The sequence below is a fragment of the Paroedura picta genome, chromosome 2 (assembly GCF_049243985.1).
Source record: "Paroedura picta isolate Pp20150507F chromosome 2, Ppicta_v3.0, whole genome shotgun sequence".
Lineage (NCBI taxonomy): Eukaryota > Metazoa > Chordata > Lepidosauria > Squamata > Gekkonidae > Paroedura > Paroedura picta.
In genome coordinates this window covers 92,447,745-92,461,606 of record NC_135370.1, presented here as the reverse complement: position 1 = coordinate 92,461,606, position 13,862 = coordinate 92,447,745, and the positions used below count along the sequence as shown (strand labels likewise).

Here is a 13,862-nt window from a genome sequence, read left to right as displayed (position 1 = left end):
GTGGAATGAGCTCCTGGAAGATCTGCAGGCCCTGCAGGAATTGTCATCATTCCGCAGGGCCTGCAAGATGGAGCTCTTCTGCCAGGCTTTCGGTTGAGGCCGGGCAGCAAAAAGATCTAGCCCCCCTCACAAATGTGACGGTTGCGTCTGTCATCAGCCCCCTCCCTTTCCCTTAGTGGGTGTGGAATTGGGTTAGTTATATTGAATTTTGCCACCATTCTTGTCTTAACTTTTGTATTAATTGTATTATGTTTTATTGTGCTTTTATTGTTTTAGGGGATTGGTTTTTATGTGACCTGCCTCAAGCCTCTGGGGGGAGGCGGGATATAAATTTAATAATAATAATAATTATTATTAATTATTATTATTAATAATTATTATTAATTATTAATATTTATTAATTATTAATAATTATATAATAATAATAATTATTATTATTATTATTATACCACCACCTTGCTGGCTGAGGATTGTCACACATGGAAGTGACAAGAGTCCAGAGAAGTAAGCACTCTCATTTTAACTTAACTGTGGGGAGAGTGACAGAACAGTGTAGGCCTGCCCTAGCCCCCAACCCTGTTCTGTTATTGTGGAGGAGCGATGGAGTAGCATAGGCCTGTCCTGGCCCTGTTTCTGGTTTCTCAGCAGTATAAAAGTTGAGAAAGGTGCTTCAGAGGGTAGCTGATTCTACAACATAACAGTTTAAAGAGCCTTATCTAAGTTATAATCAATCTCACCCTTTGTGGCAGACAGAAGAAAATTCTCTTCTTGGTTCATAACTTCTAATTAGAAGGTACCGGAGAAAAGCTTTCAGAAAAAGATCAGCATCACACTACCTGTGGGTAGCAGACCGAAGCCTGCACTTACCTGCTCCAGAGATGACTCTGGAGGTGAACAGCCTCATCCAAGCGCCACTGAGTTAGGCAGCCCAATTAGGGGCTGAGAAGAAATGGTAAGGCCAAGCTAGATGCACACCTCAAAGGAGGCAATGCTCAGACAGCAAAGGGCACCTGGAAACAGGTTGCATGAGAAGGCTAGCAACAGCTTGGGGCTCCCAGCCCCACACAGCAGAGTAGGCTCTTAAAACTTCATGGGAGGGCACAGCAAGAGACAGAAGGATCCACCCAGGGAGTCCATTGGCTCACTATTTACCGTATTTATTATTACATTTCTAGACTGTCACTCCTGTGGATGGCTCGTGATGGGGAACACACATTTCCAAGTAAAATACCCATTAAAACTCCTCCCTTACAGCATAAAACCCAATTCACACTGGTGGTGATAAAAAACGCTGCCCTTCCCCCCCCCCCACGCAGGGCCCCAAACTCTGGAGAGGAGGAGGATGTTACTGTCAGCTTAGGGAGGGGCAACAGAATGGAACCTGGAGGAAGAGTTCCATTTGCAGGCCCCATGGAACTGTGACAGCTCCAGCAGAGCCCTCAGCTCTCCCTGGAGCTCATTCTACCAGGTCGGGGCCAGGTCTGAAAAAGCCCTGGCCCTGGTTGAGGCCAAGCAAACTTCCCTTGGGCTGGGGACATAGAGCAGATTAGCACACACAGAGTGAAGTGCCCTACAAGAGGCATAAGGAAGCAGGGGGTCCCTCAGGTATGTGGGGCCAAGACTACAGATGGCCTTAAAGGTTAACACCAGAACCTTGAGCTTGATCCAGGCCGCAACTAGCAACTAATGCAGCTGCATCAGCACCGGCTGTATATGGGCCCTCCAAGATGTACCCATGAGGACCCTAGCAGCCGCATTTTGCACCAGCTGCAATTTCTGGGTCAGAGACAAGGATAGGACTATGTAGAGCAAATTATAGCAGTCTAGAGGTGGACTTGCCTCTGAAAACAGGGCATGGGGGCATCCAGGATCAGCCTACCACCAGACAATCTTTGAGTAAACTAACCCAGGGAGGGAGAAGAAAGGGCCAGGCCACAATTTCACAGCTAAAAGACTGACACAAGGTCATAGAGAGGGCTCAGGGTGTAGCTGAAGTGGTCCACTTGTGCAGAATATGGTTGGGAAGCACAGCTATGTACACACCCACTAGGGGCCCCTTCCCTTCAGATTCCCTCCAGGCCCATCATTGGCCACTTGAGGGCCAGGGCTGGTCGACATCACCGTATATGGTCGTATTACCTGCTAGATGTTTAACAGGTTTCAGAAATATATTTAAAAATGATGATTAATTAATGGTGTGGTGGGAGCCATTGATCACTGACGAACAGTTTTATTCCTCCTATGATCAATGACAGTTTTATTTCTCCTATGATCACTGATGGACAGTTTCATTTCTCCTATGTTTTTGTTAACTACAACTGAATTCAAGGGGATTGATTGGCTGTTTTGGCAAAGAATTATCCTATGGCTGTATTTGGATGTGTGACACAGTTTACTAATTTAACAGAATTAATTTTTGCTTTATACTGCCACTGTCATGATGGAAGTTCATAGTCTGAGGAAGAGTGCTTGCATCGAAATCTCACACCTTAAATAAATCTTTGGTGGTCTTATAGGTGGTCTTATAGGACTCTGATTTTATTGTGCTACTTCGGACCAACACGGCTACCCATTTGAATCAATGACTCACTATGTGTAATGCCCCAAGCTAGTGAAAGACAGTCTACAAATAATGTAAATAGATTTTTTTTTCTGATAAGGTGGTCTAGTCATGGGATGTAAACTTTTGGAACCAAGATTTTACTTCAACTAATATTTTAACTGGAAAAAATCAGCTTGCCTCTCATTCCCCCAAATGCCTTCATTAAATTTTCTACAGTGCAATTCTGTGCCGTTACTTCATGCTGAGTCCACTGAAATTCAGGACAAAAAATTTGTTCAACATTTTTATACAAAATTTCATTATCATTTTATACAAACTCTGAATGCTTATTGTCCATAAAATGATAATGAAATTTTGTGTAAAAATATGTTTTTATATATAACATTACAGATCCTGCCTTTTGTCCTTGCAGCAAATATCAATTAATAATGGAAATGAACTCCAGGATTACAAGTAGGTAAGCAGATAATATCTCTTGAACAGAATATTCATTTACCATGGATATATATTATAAATACTGTAAGAAATACGTATGGATACCATGAGGATGCTATGACATGTTCTGTACACACCTAAAACTGTAAACATGCTGCAATTTCCAAAGTCAAGCTGTGCAAAAAAAAAAAAGGCTGCCTTATACTGGTTCCCTTTCACTACAATATCCTACTTACATTTTGTTCATATAAAACATAATTTAAGGCACCAATTGATCCTTAAAGTATTTCTAGATTATGTTCTTGTGCAGTCCATGGGAATATGATAACTGCACAATGCTGCACAACGAACAGGTGCAAGAAATAATTGTAATTCTGTACTACCTCTACCTTTCAGAGTAAATGCAGTTTTCTTATGGAGACATTCTGAACATACAAGTGCAAGGGTTCATCCAAAAATTGTTTTCTTCCAGTAATGTTACTCTCTCAACTTTGCTAGCATTACTATTTCTTTAAAATATCTTTCTCCTTCCACTTCTAATAAAAAAGACAAATGAAACATTCCAGCTACTTCAGAACAAATAGAATTATGGACCAAAAGAATTCTAATGTTCTAATCCTGTATAACAGAACATTTATTTAAAATATATATGCATGCCCATCCCACAGCCAAAGGATTTACTATGATGCCACTGTTTGATTCAAAATGGATTGAGGAATGGGATAATCAAAAGATACACATACAAAGTATCATATCCATACAATATTGGCCCACAATAAGTTATTCCACTTTTTCCAAAAAACCTACAAAACAAGGCACATTTTGTTTTGTCCTTGTTCTGTACATATATTCATTTTCTAAATTCCTTTCAACACCTTGGACTGTAACTCTACCACCAATTTTTCCATGTTATTTATATCTTCATCATGTTATCAATATAATTTGCCAAGAAAGCTCATTATATACAGATTTGTGACTATTTCATTTACCATAAATAATTGGTTGCATAAAGAAATGACAATCTTTCACACAGGATGTCGTTAGACTCCCTTATTATAACCTTGTTGCTATCATTCAGTTCAGCAGGCAACAGGTTCCAGCCAGTGTGTAAGGCATTCAGCCAAGTTTGGCTGACACATTCAGTCAACACCCTCACTACAGTACGATTTCCAGAAGCAATATAAGCAGCCAGAGGTGCTTGTGCCAGAGAACAGAATTGCCCAAAAGAATAACAACAAAAGCTCTTTCACTTGTTGCCATTGTTATAAAATTGCCAGAATTCATCCTTTTAAATCTATAACAGGAGCACTATTTAAGTTCTTAACAAGGTGGTGCTAAATTCGCTTATAAAAGAACGAAACTTACAACAATAAAACAAAACGATGTATTCTTATAGCAAGTATTTACCCCCCCCCCCCAGGAAATACTCACTCAATGAAGTAACTGGCTCCCTCTTCGGAGAATCCCTCCTCCCAGCCACGGGGAAGATCTAGAAAAGAGAGGAAAGGGAGGGAGGGAAAGGGGAAAGAAATAGTAAAGAGAGAAAAGGAGGAGGGAAGTGAGATCTTTGTGCCCCGGGGATATGCAAGCGTAAATCCCAGCCACACAAAGGTCGTTAGCCTCCTCCACTCCCTTCCCATGAGAGAGAGAGAGAAACACGAGAGTAGGGAGAAAGGAAGAGAGACGCGCGGGGAGCAGAGGAGTCCTCAATCCACCCCCAAACGCGACCGCGCGCTTTCCTAAACCCGCAGGGGGAGACAAGGCTGGGGCACCCACCTGAGCGGATCATGTGGCCTGAGTTGACGGGCTCCCCGGTGCGAGGATGCAGCCAAGTAGTTGAGCGGGTCAGGTCGCTAAGGAGGGAGAAGCGGCAAACATGCACCTGTTAGTACAGCCTGTGCGGCAGGGGGGAGAAAGAGGGGGAAGAATGGGAGAAGGAGATCACTGAGCTTCCCCCGCCCTCCGGTTTCCCGCCTGGACACTTACTCGATGAAGAAGACCCGGCCGTCCCCACAGACGCCATAGGACCAGTGCTCAGGTAGAGTGTCCCGCCCCACCGCCTCGGCCGCCGCCATGTTCGCCGCGCTCGCCAGGCAGCCTGTCGGAGCGGGAGGGGGTGCGAGGGATCGGGAGGGCAGGCGAGGCAAAGACAAGGCAGGCGCCCAGGGCCCGCTTCTGCTCAGCAGCGCCGCCGGGCAGTGACTGGCGTGAGGCACAGACAGAACACGACGCGTCCCGCCTGCTCCTGGTGTGTGGAAGGAAGGAGACGGAGAAGGGTGTGAAAAGCAGGGTCTCTGCGCCCCCCTTCCGCCGCATATAAACCACAGGCAGACTTGACACGCGCCCTTTTTGAAAAAATAACAACTTACGAATTATATAATGAGAAGGGTTTCACTAATTTCAGACGCCACTTGGTTATCCCGTAACACTTCAGGCAACAGGTTTTGCCTTCCCTGAATCCTCTGTTCCTTATTCAGAAACACACCAAGCCTATAATCAACGTCTACGCTCAGTAGTCGATAAGGAAACAATTTATAAAGAAAAGAGGCTGCCTTGGATAGTGCAGAATGCCTTTTCAAGAGCAGAACTGGCTGTGGCAAATCTGAAATATTTACTAGATAACCAATAGGACAGGTATGTGCCTGGAGGGTGCATTGCATGTGTCCTCCTGATGGCTAATAGTTGGATAATAGGTAAAGGTAAAGGTATCCCCTGTGCAAGCACTGGGTCATGTCTGACCCTTGGGGTGACGCCCTCTAGCGTTTTCATGGCAGACTCAATACAGGGTGGTTTGCCAGTGCCTTCCCCAGTCATTACCGCTTACCCCCCAGCAAGCAAGCTGGGTACTCATTTTACCAACCTTGGAAGGATGGAAGGCTGAGTCAACCTTGAGCCGGCTGCTGGGATCGAACTCCCAACCTCATGGGCAGAGCTTTCAGACTGCATGACTGCTGCCTTACCACTCTGCGCCACAAGAGGCTCCTAGTTGGATAATAATTCTTAGCATATCATGCAATAGAGCACACTTTACAAGGCTAGTTCTCTCAGAGACAGTCATGTCAACTTGTGAACAATTAATTTACATCCCTTGTAAATCGGTGTGTTTTTTCCTCAGAACTAAACACATCTGCCCTGAGTTTGCCCACAACAAACATGCCCTACATCTCTATATGAAGGGTTTCTGCCTTTTACTATGAACTGCCCAGCTGTGTATAGGGATACAATAGAACTTTTTGTGTTAACTTCAATCCTATTGAATACTTTGTCAAAGGAAGTTTTGAAATTAATTTAAATGTAGCTGAGACTAAATAAACCATCTGTGGGACTTTGCATTCACAGCGTTTCAAGTGGACTGCTACTCATACCCATGAAAAGCTATGTAGCTTTATATTAGACTCTCTGAAAATGCAAAGACACACCTAGGAAAAGAAGGAACTTCAGCCCCTATACATTTCATTTTAGAAATTAAGCCAAACACTTGTGTGCTAGTGGTTCTTTTAACTTGACTCACAACATACTACATATACAATATAACATCATTGTACTCCATGTTAATTAGTTTGAACTCATCTTCATCTCTCTTGACCACTTTTGTACGACTCATACAGCTAGGATGGTTGAAGGATTAAAGAGTAGATATTTCTGTGTCCTTGAAATGCATGTTTATGGATGAAATGTAGTTTCCAATATGAATTGTTCATTATGTAAGCAGGAGTGTCAAACATTTTAGTTTACTTAACATGGATTAGAAAATATGAGTTGTTCTAGTGAGAGGATAAATTCCCTATCCAGTTAAATACAGTTAGCTCTGAAGAGTGCAGAGATCCCTGATCTGGTTAGAAACTGCCTTTAGAGACCTTTTATGCATACACACACATTTATAATATTATAATATATTTATCTTTATTAACAAATTAAGACATAGTCAAGTTAAAACTGACTTCCAAACGGACATTTCACCAGTATACAATTATGAAACATCATAGTTAGTATAGTTGGGTTTCTTAATGGCAAGGACATAATGGTGTTGGGTGTATTCTGGTGCCTTTAGAGACCTCAAGAGTCAGTTAAAAACTCAAGAGAAAGGGGTTAGGTAGTGGAAAATGTACCAGCCTGAGGGAGTACTGATAGAAAGTGTACTGAAGTATTTTGGGGAAAACATGGGAACAAAAGCTTCTCAATGTAAAGATGTAGGTAACTGTGAAAAGCTTAAGAAACTCTAACCTGAAATATAAGAACTGGTCAATGCATGTACTGATTTTACTTCAAACTTACCTCAGAAATTGAGTTAACTCAGAAATTTTCAACTCCTGATTTCACTTAACCTTTTTCCTCTATGTTAAATAAAATGTTTTGTTATTTTGGAATTTAAAAATGACTTAAGTGCCATTTTAGTTGTTTACATTAAATGCGGCTCTCAATCCTTCCCTCAGGTTCCTGAGCTGAGCCAACAGTCAAAATATCGCACTGTGACAAAGTGGGGCAGCCAGAATTCTTCAACAAAGAAGTAGCTCAGTTAGTAAAGAGAAAGAAAGAGAAAGAGAGAAGGAAAGTCTTGCGATGGGATTATAAACATCAGCTTCCTCTATCACCAACTGGCTTCTTTCAGCCATCCCCTAATAATGTAGCTGTCATGAGAAGAAATTAATTATTTCCATTACAAAATGTGTATGTTTCAAGACGCATTCCCCTTTCCAAAGTATTAAAATGAAGTCTCAGCCTACAAACTCAATTATTGGGAAGCAATCTGCTCTAAAGGTTTACACTGTATGAATTCCAATCAAAATAAAAGGATAGAATTTATTCCACGGTATTAATTTTTTCCTACACCAAGAGCCAGCTTGGTGTAGTGGTTAGGAGTGCGGACTGCTAAACTGGTGAGCTGGGTTTGATTCCACGCTTCCCCACATGTAACCAGCTAGGTGACCATGGGCTCACCACACAGCACTGATAAAGCTGTTCTGACCAAGCAGTAATGTCAGGGCTCTTTCAGCCTCACCTACCTCACAGGGTGTGTGTTGTGGGGAGAAGAATGTAAGGGACTTTAAGTACTCCTTTAAGTAGAGAAAAGAACCAACTCTTCTTCTATTATGTCATACATATAGAAGAAATACATGTCTGTAATTTCATAGAATCGTAGAGTTGAAAGGGATCTCCAGTGTCATCTAGTCCAACCCCCTACAGAAAGCAGGAAACTCACAACTCCCTGCCCACCCACAGTGACAATAATTCTATGCCCAGGTGATTCCCCCCCCCCCCAAAAAAAACAGAATCCCCGGAAGAAATTCGCCTTCGAACCCAAAAGTGGTGATTGGCATTTCCCTGGGCATGCAAGAAAAGGCCACAAGAACCCAGCACCAACACAATCTCTTCTGCTCACCCACTTACAATCTGCCTACATTCTTCTGGATGCACTCCAGTTTGTCTCCTTCCTCCTTCAACTGTGGAACACAGTACCCTTGTTAAGTATGGCAAGACCCCCTGATTCACAGACAGGCACACTGTCTTTTACAACCAATGGCACCCTTCAATAGTCTAGGCTTAAGCCAAAGCCATGACACTAAGGTCTGACTAAACCAGCTCAGACTCCATCTTAGAAATCCTGCTCCTTGCTTAAGGTTCAGAATGACAGCCTCTGCCTAATCCAGGTTCCCCCTGGTTCTACACTTTCTCTCCAGCTTAATCCCCCCACCCCACACTCCATTGTACTGCTGATCAAGTGGACCGGTTCCATCCTGTTTGCCCAGGGGCTCCTAGGCAAACCTCCTCGTCTTGTAACATGTTCACACTTGGCCCCTCTGCCAGGGGAAATCTCTTCCCCAAACCCTACAGCTAGACCCACTGAGACAGTGGCTAATGTATTAAACTGTAAACTAAAAGGACACAGAGACTATGAACTGTTGTTGGTAAGCAGCACAGAGGTGAGGAAGCGTTATTTCAGAACTGGCCAACTCCATGTTTTCTAAGAAGATATATAAATTAGATGTGTGAATGATTTGCACAGAAGTATATAAATGGAGGTAAGGTACACAAAGGAAGGGTGAGTATGTGAATGGGTAGTATGATATGTGAATGGGTTGTTGTACAAACCAGGTACTGCAGCTGCTGAATCAGTGACCTATAAGCTACAGACATAAGAGAAACTTTCAAGTGCATTCACTTCAGTTATTCCCTTGAATGTGATTAGTTTCTCTTCCAGGTAACAGGCCAAAAATAGTGTGTGAGCATTCTATATAGCAGAATAGGTCAGCAGGGTGCAGAATCCTATTCGGTAATTTACAGCACTTATATATGTATTATACTTTTCATTCCTACTTTCAAAAATAGGGATGTCAAACTGATTGACGTACTGACAACTTAATAAATAGGGTTATTAATAAAAAGATACAGATCCCTAGTGGAACTTTCTATTGTTTTGTTTGAAATAAAGGGACACATTTTATAATAGAATAGTGCTGCCTAAGCATCTGAACCGTATGCCTACTTATAATATTCCTTGGATAACTTCATAATTAAACATAGAAGTAGAATTCATACATATAATGTTGAAATGAACAATAATACTGTTGATTATATGAATATTTTACTAATGTATTTGGTCCGAGTGTTGACTGGAGTAAGTCGTAGGGACTATATTATTCCAGTCTTCTTCCATCTATACTGGTTCTCAGTTTGCTTCTGTGCCCTAGTATTGACCTTTAAAGCCCTACATGGTTTGAAGCCAGCATACTTTAAGGACTGTCTTCTCCCATCTGCTCCAGTCATCTTCAGAGACCTTGCTTCAGATACTACCACCACCTGAGGTTGATAGATGACAACCTGAGAAAGGGCCTTTTAATTCATAGTGCCATAACTTTGGGATCCCTTTCCACGAACCTTCATCTGTCTCCTTTTGCCATTGTATTCCACCAGCGAGTAAAGACTTGTTTGTTTAATTTCATGTACCCCTGCAAACTTTTATTTATCCTCCTCCCTGATTTGGTTTGTTTGTTTATATGTCTATATTTCCCATTGTAGCAATAAATATTTATATAAACATTTGGAATACTGTTTTAAATGTTTTTAATGCCTTGCTATTCACCACCTATTTGGAAAACTTAACAATGACCACTGGATTAGAAAAGGTCAGTTTACATTCCAATCCCAAAGAAGGGCAATGCCAAAGAATGTTCAAACTACTGCGCCATTGCACTCATTTCTCATGCTAGCAAAGTTATGCTCAAAATCCTACAAGCTAGGCTCCAGCAATATGTGGACCGAGAGCTTCCAGAAGTACAGGCAGGATTTCGAAGAGGCAGAGGAACTAGAGATCAAATTACCGACATACGCTGGATCATGGAAAAAGCTAGGGAGTTCCAGAAGAACATCTACTTCTGCTTCATTGACTTTGATTGTGTGGAGCACAACAAATTGTGGCAAGTTCTTAAAGAGATGGGAATACTAGAGCATCTTATTTGTCTCTTGAGAAACTTATATGCAGGTCAAGAAGCAACAGTGAGAACTGAACGTGGAATCACTGACTGGTTTAAAATTGAGAAAGGAGTTCGGCAAGGCTGTATACTGTCGCCTTGCCTATTTAACTTGTATGCAGAGCACATCATGAGAAAGGCGGGATTAGAGGAGTCACAAATTGGGATCAAGATTACAGGGAGAAATCTCAACAACCTCAGATATGCAGATGATACTACTCTAATGGCAGAAAATTAAGAGGAACTAAAGAGCCAGTTGATGCGGGTGAAGGAGAAGAGTGCAAAAGTTGGCTTGAAACTCAACATCAAGAAAACTAAGATCATGGCATCCGGCCCTCTCAATTCCTGGCAAATAGATGGGGAAGAAATGGAGATAGTGACAGATTTTATTTTACTGGGCTCCAAGATCACTGCAGATGGGGACTGCAGCAAAGAAATTAAAAGACGCTTGCTCCTGGGGAGAAAAGCTATGGCAAATCTAGACAGCATGCTAAAAAGCACCCCGCCAACATAAGTGCGTTTAGTCAAGGCTATGATATTCCCAGTTGCAATGTATGGCTGCGAAAGTTGGACCATAAGGAAGGCCGAGCGTCAAAGAATTGAGGCTTTTGAACTCTGGTGCTGGAGAAGACTCTTGTGAGTCCCTTGGACTGCAAGGCGAACAAACCGGTCAATCCTACAGGAGATCAGCCCTGACTGCTCCTTAGAAGGCCAGATCCTGAAGATGAAAAATACTTTGGCCACCTCATGAGAAGGAAGGACTCCCTGGAGAAGAGCCTAATGCTGGGAGCGATCGAGGGCAAAAGAAGAAGAGGACGACAGAGAATGAGGTGGCTGGATGGGGTCACTAAAGCAGTAGGTGCAAACTTAAATGGACTCCGGGGAATGGTAGAGGACAGGAAGGCCTGGAGGATCATTGTCCATGGGGTCGCGATGGGTTGGACACGACTTCGCACATAACAACAACAAATTCACCACCTTGGGTAGAAAGGCAGGATATAATAAATGCTCAAACTAAATAATATGGCAATAGTAGTTGACAACATGTTCTGGATGGCGATTTTTATTCACCATGAAAGATCTGGCATACAGTCTTGATTCCTCCTCACTGACCCAGACAGATTGTGGCACTGGTGGTATCTACCTTTTATTGGCTTTGACTGGTTTCCCAGCTAAAGCCTTTCTTTGAAGAAAGTTGATTTGCCCAGCATCACATATTCCCTGGTAACATTCAGCTTGTATCACTGCAATGTGCAATGCTCTCTTATCTTTGAAATGCTCTGAAAATGTCTTCATTTTTCCATGGACTCTCCCCACTCCCATTTAAGAGCCAGTTTGGTGTAGTGGTTAGGAGTGCGGACTTCTAATCTGGCATGCCAGGTTCGATTCTGCGCTCCCCCACAAGTAACCAGCTGGGTGACCTTGGGCTCGCCACGGCACTGATAAAACTGTTCTGACCGAGCAGTGATATCAGCACTCTCTCAGCCTCACCCACCTCACAGGGTGTCTGTTGTGGGGAGAGGAATGGGAAGGCGACTGTAAGCCGCTTTGAGCCTCCTTCGGGTAGGGAAAAGCGACATATAAGAACCAACTCTTCTTCTTCTTCTTAAAAAAAAAATTGTTTCATAAGACTGCAGAGCAGTGGTCAAGTCAGTCTATTGAAGAGGTGAGCGAAAACACATGAAGACTCATCAGGAACTGTGTGTCTGTCATTGGTCTTGAACTGTGTTATTTTTTGCAGCTAAATGAAAAAGAGGTCCAAGGGTAACATGAAGACTGACAACATTAGTCCCAGCATGAGCCTCTGTGTCAGAGATCTCCTCAGATATGTGAAATGAAGATTGTTACTTTCTGTTGGGGAATCCCTACACATAAGAAAGTACTGTACAGACTAATCAGAGGGAACACCTAGGGTGACAAGGCCAAATGTGGCAACTGACAGGAGGGGTGGGAGAAGATATATGGGAAGAGTGTGTGTGGTGTCAGTGATGTCACCATGTCACTTCCAGATGAAACCTGGAAATGACAAATGGGTAACTCTAGGAAGCTATGGCAGAGGCACCATGTGTCACTACCATTTTTTACCCCAAAGTGTAGTGATGTTGACAGTGTTGTGATTTTTCACGAGCAGGCAACAGGTCTTGCCAGTAGGAGGCCTAGCAAGCCTAGGGAATCATACATGGACCAATTTCACCATTGAGCTAACTGTCTGACTTTCACACCCTCAGACCTTGTAGTTTTGCCTTGCCTCATTCCTCTAATCTGTCCATACCTGTCTCTTGGCTGGCTGCTTCTTATTCCAATTCTGCAATTCATCTTTTTTCCCTCTGCACCTATATGACTTAGCAAACCAGCAGGTGTTTGGACTGGTGTGGTGAGCTATCAGCAGATTTGTACTTGTGGAGGAGAGGTTCAATTTTTATCCCTTTTACCTCCCTACTGCAGACACCCTACTTATATGGCCACGCAGTCCCACAACCCTGAGAATCAGGACAAAAATCTGTTCTCCCTTGATGAACTCCTGGATCGAAGCCATTATTTCTCTTGTGTCTCCTTAGATTTGCTTTAATTTGGATTTGCATATTGATTCATTCAGTTACAATGATAACAATCAAGTGAAAATTTAATAAAACTAATTTCATTTGTAAGTTAGAAGGCTTAGCAATAATTATTCCTTTGTCCTATTAGCTGAACAGATGTCTGCACATTTTATTTAGCCACTAAATACTTTCAAATAACTGTGTTTAGATATTGTCCGTTTCACACTTTAAAGCTTGTGTCATAAAATTACTGCTATGCTTAGTCAACAATAATTACATGGAATCTTTTTCCTATTTTCCATTCTATTTTTCTGTTATTGGGAAAATACATGCTACATTTAGCAAATATTTTTTAAGATCCTAGAACATATACTTATTCATTTAAACCCATGTGGTTTCTAGCCATGCCCATCGAGTTTCTGGAAAGATTATATTAAAAGGATACATTTGAAAGACATAAATAGCATGGCCTAAAGTCACAATTACTTTACATTGATGTTTATTTTGGGGCTGTTTATAATTTGCCAAGGAAGAAATTTCATGGAGATCTGTTCATATAGATCAGAAGAGTTAACATTATTTAGTTAACATTATTATACATTATTATAGTCATTGTTTTAATGGGGTTTTAATGGGGTTTTAATGGGGTTTTAATGGGGAATTTTTAATGGTTAATATATTGTATTTCTATTAAAATATTGTGAACCGCCGCGAGCCGGTTTCCGAGAGCGGCGGTCATACAAATCAAATAAATAAATAAATAAATAAATTTTCTGTTACATGTTTAATACATTTAGAGTGGCCAGGTTTACTGTACAGTCCTAAAGACAATACAGTAGCTCCAGTGGCCTCATC

General features: G+C 42.0%; 1 protein-coding gene across 9 annotated transcripts in view; it reads right to left on the bottom strand.

Moving 5' to 3' along the window:
- The window catches only part of PLEKHA7 (pleckstrin homology domain containing A7), a 182,503-nt gene extending 177,314 nt beyond the window's left edge, over positions 1-5,189 (bottom strand). For 2 of the 9 annotated variants that reach the window (XR_013228306.1, XM_077321635.1), the window contains exons 1-3: positions 4,985-5,177; positions 4,775-4,851; positions 4,430-4,487 (exon numbers count right to left, since the gene is read on the bottom strand). Coding sequence is in view for 7 of the 9 variants with exons in the window: in XM_077321635.1 (XP_077177750.1) it covers positions 4,430-4,487; positions 4,775-4,851; positions 4,985-5,073 (224 nt within the window). In the remaining 2 variants the exon portion in view is untranslated. Of the gene's footprint in view, positions 1-4,429; positions 4,488-4,774; positions 4,852-4,984 lie in introns of those variants that run through there. The other 7 variants (XM_077321634.1, XM_077321643.1, XM_077321636.1 and 4 more) reach the window with 5 other exon arrangements.
- Positions 5,190-13,862: the final 8,673 nt, after the last annotated feature.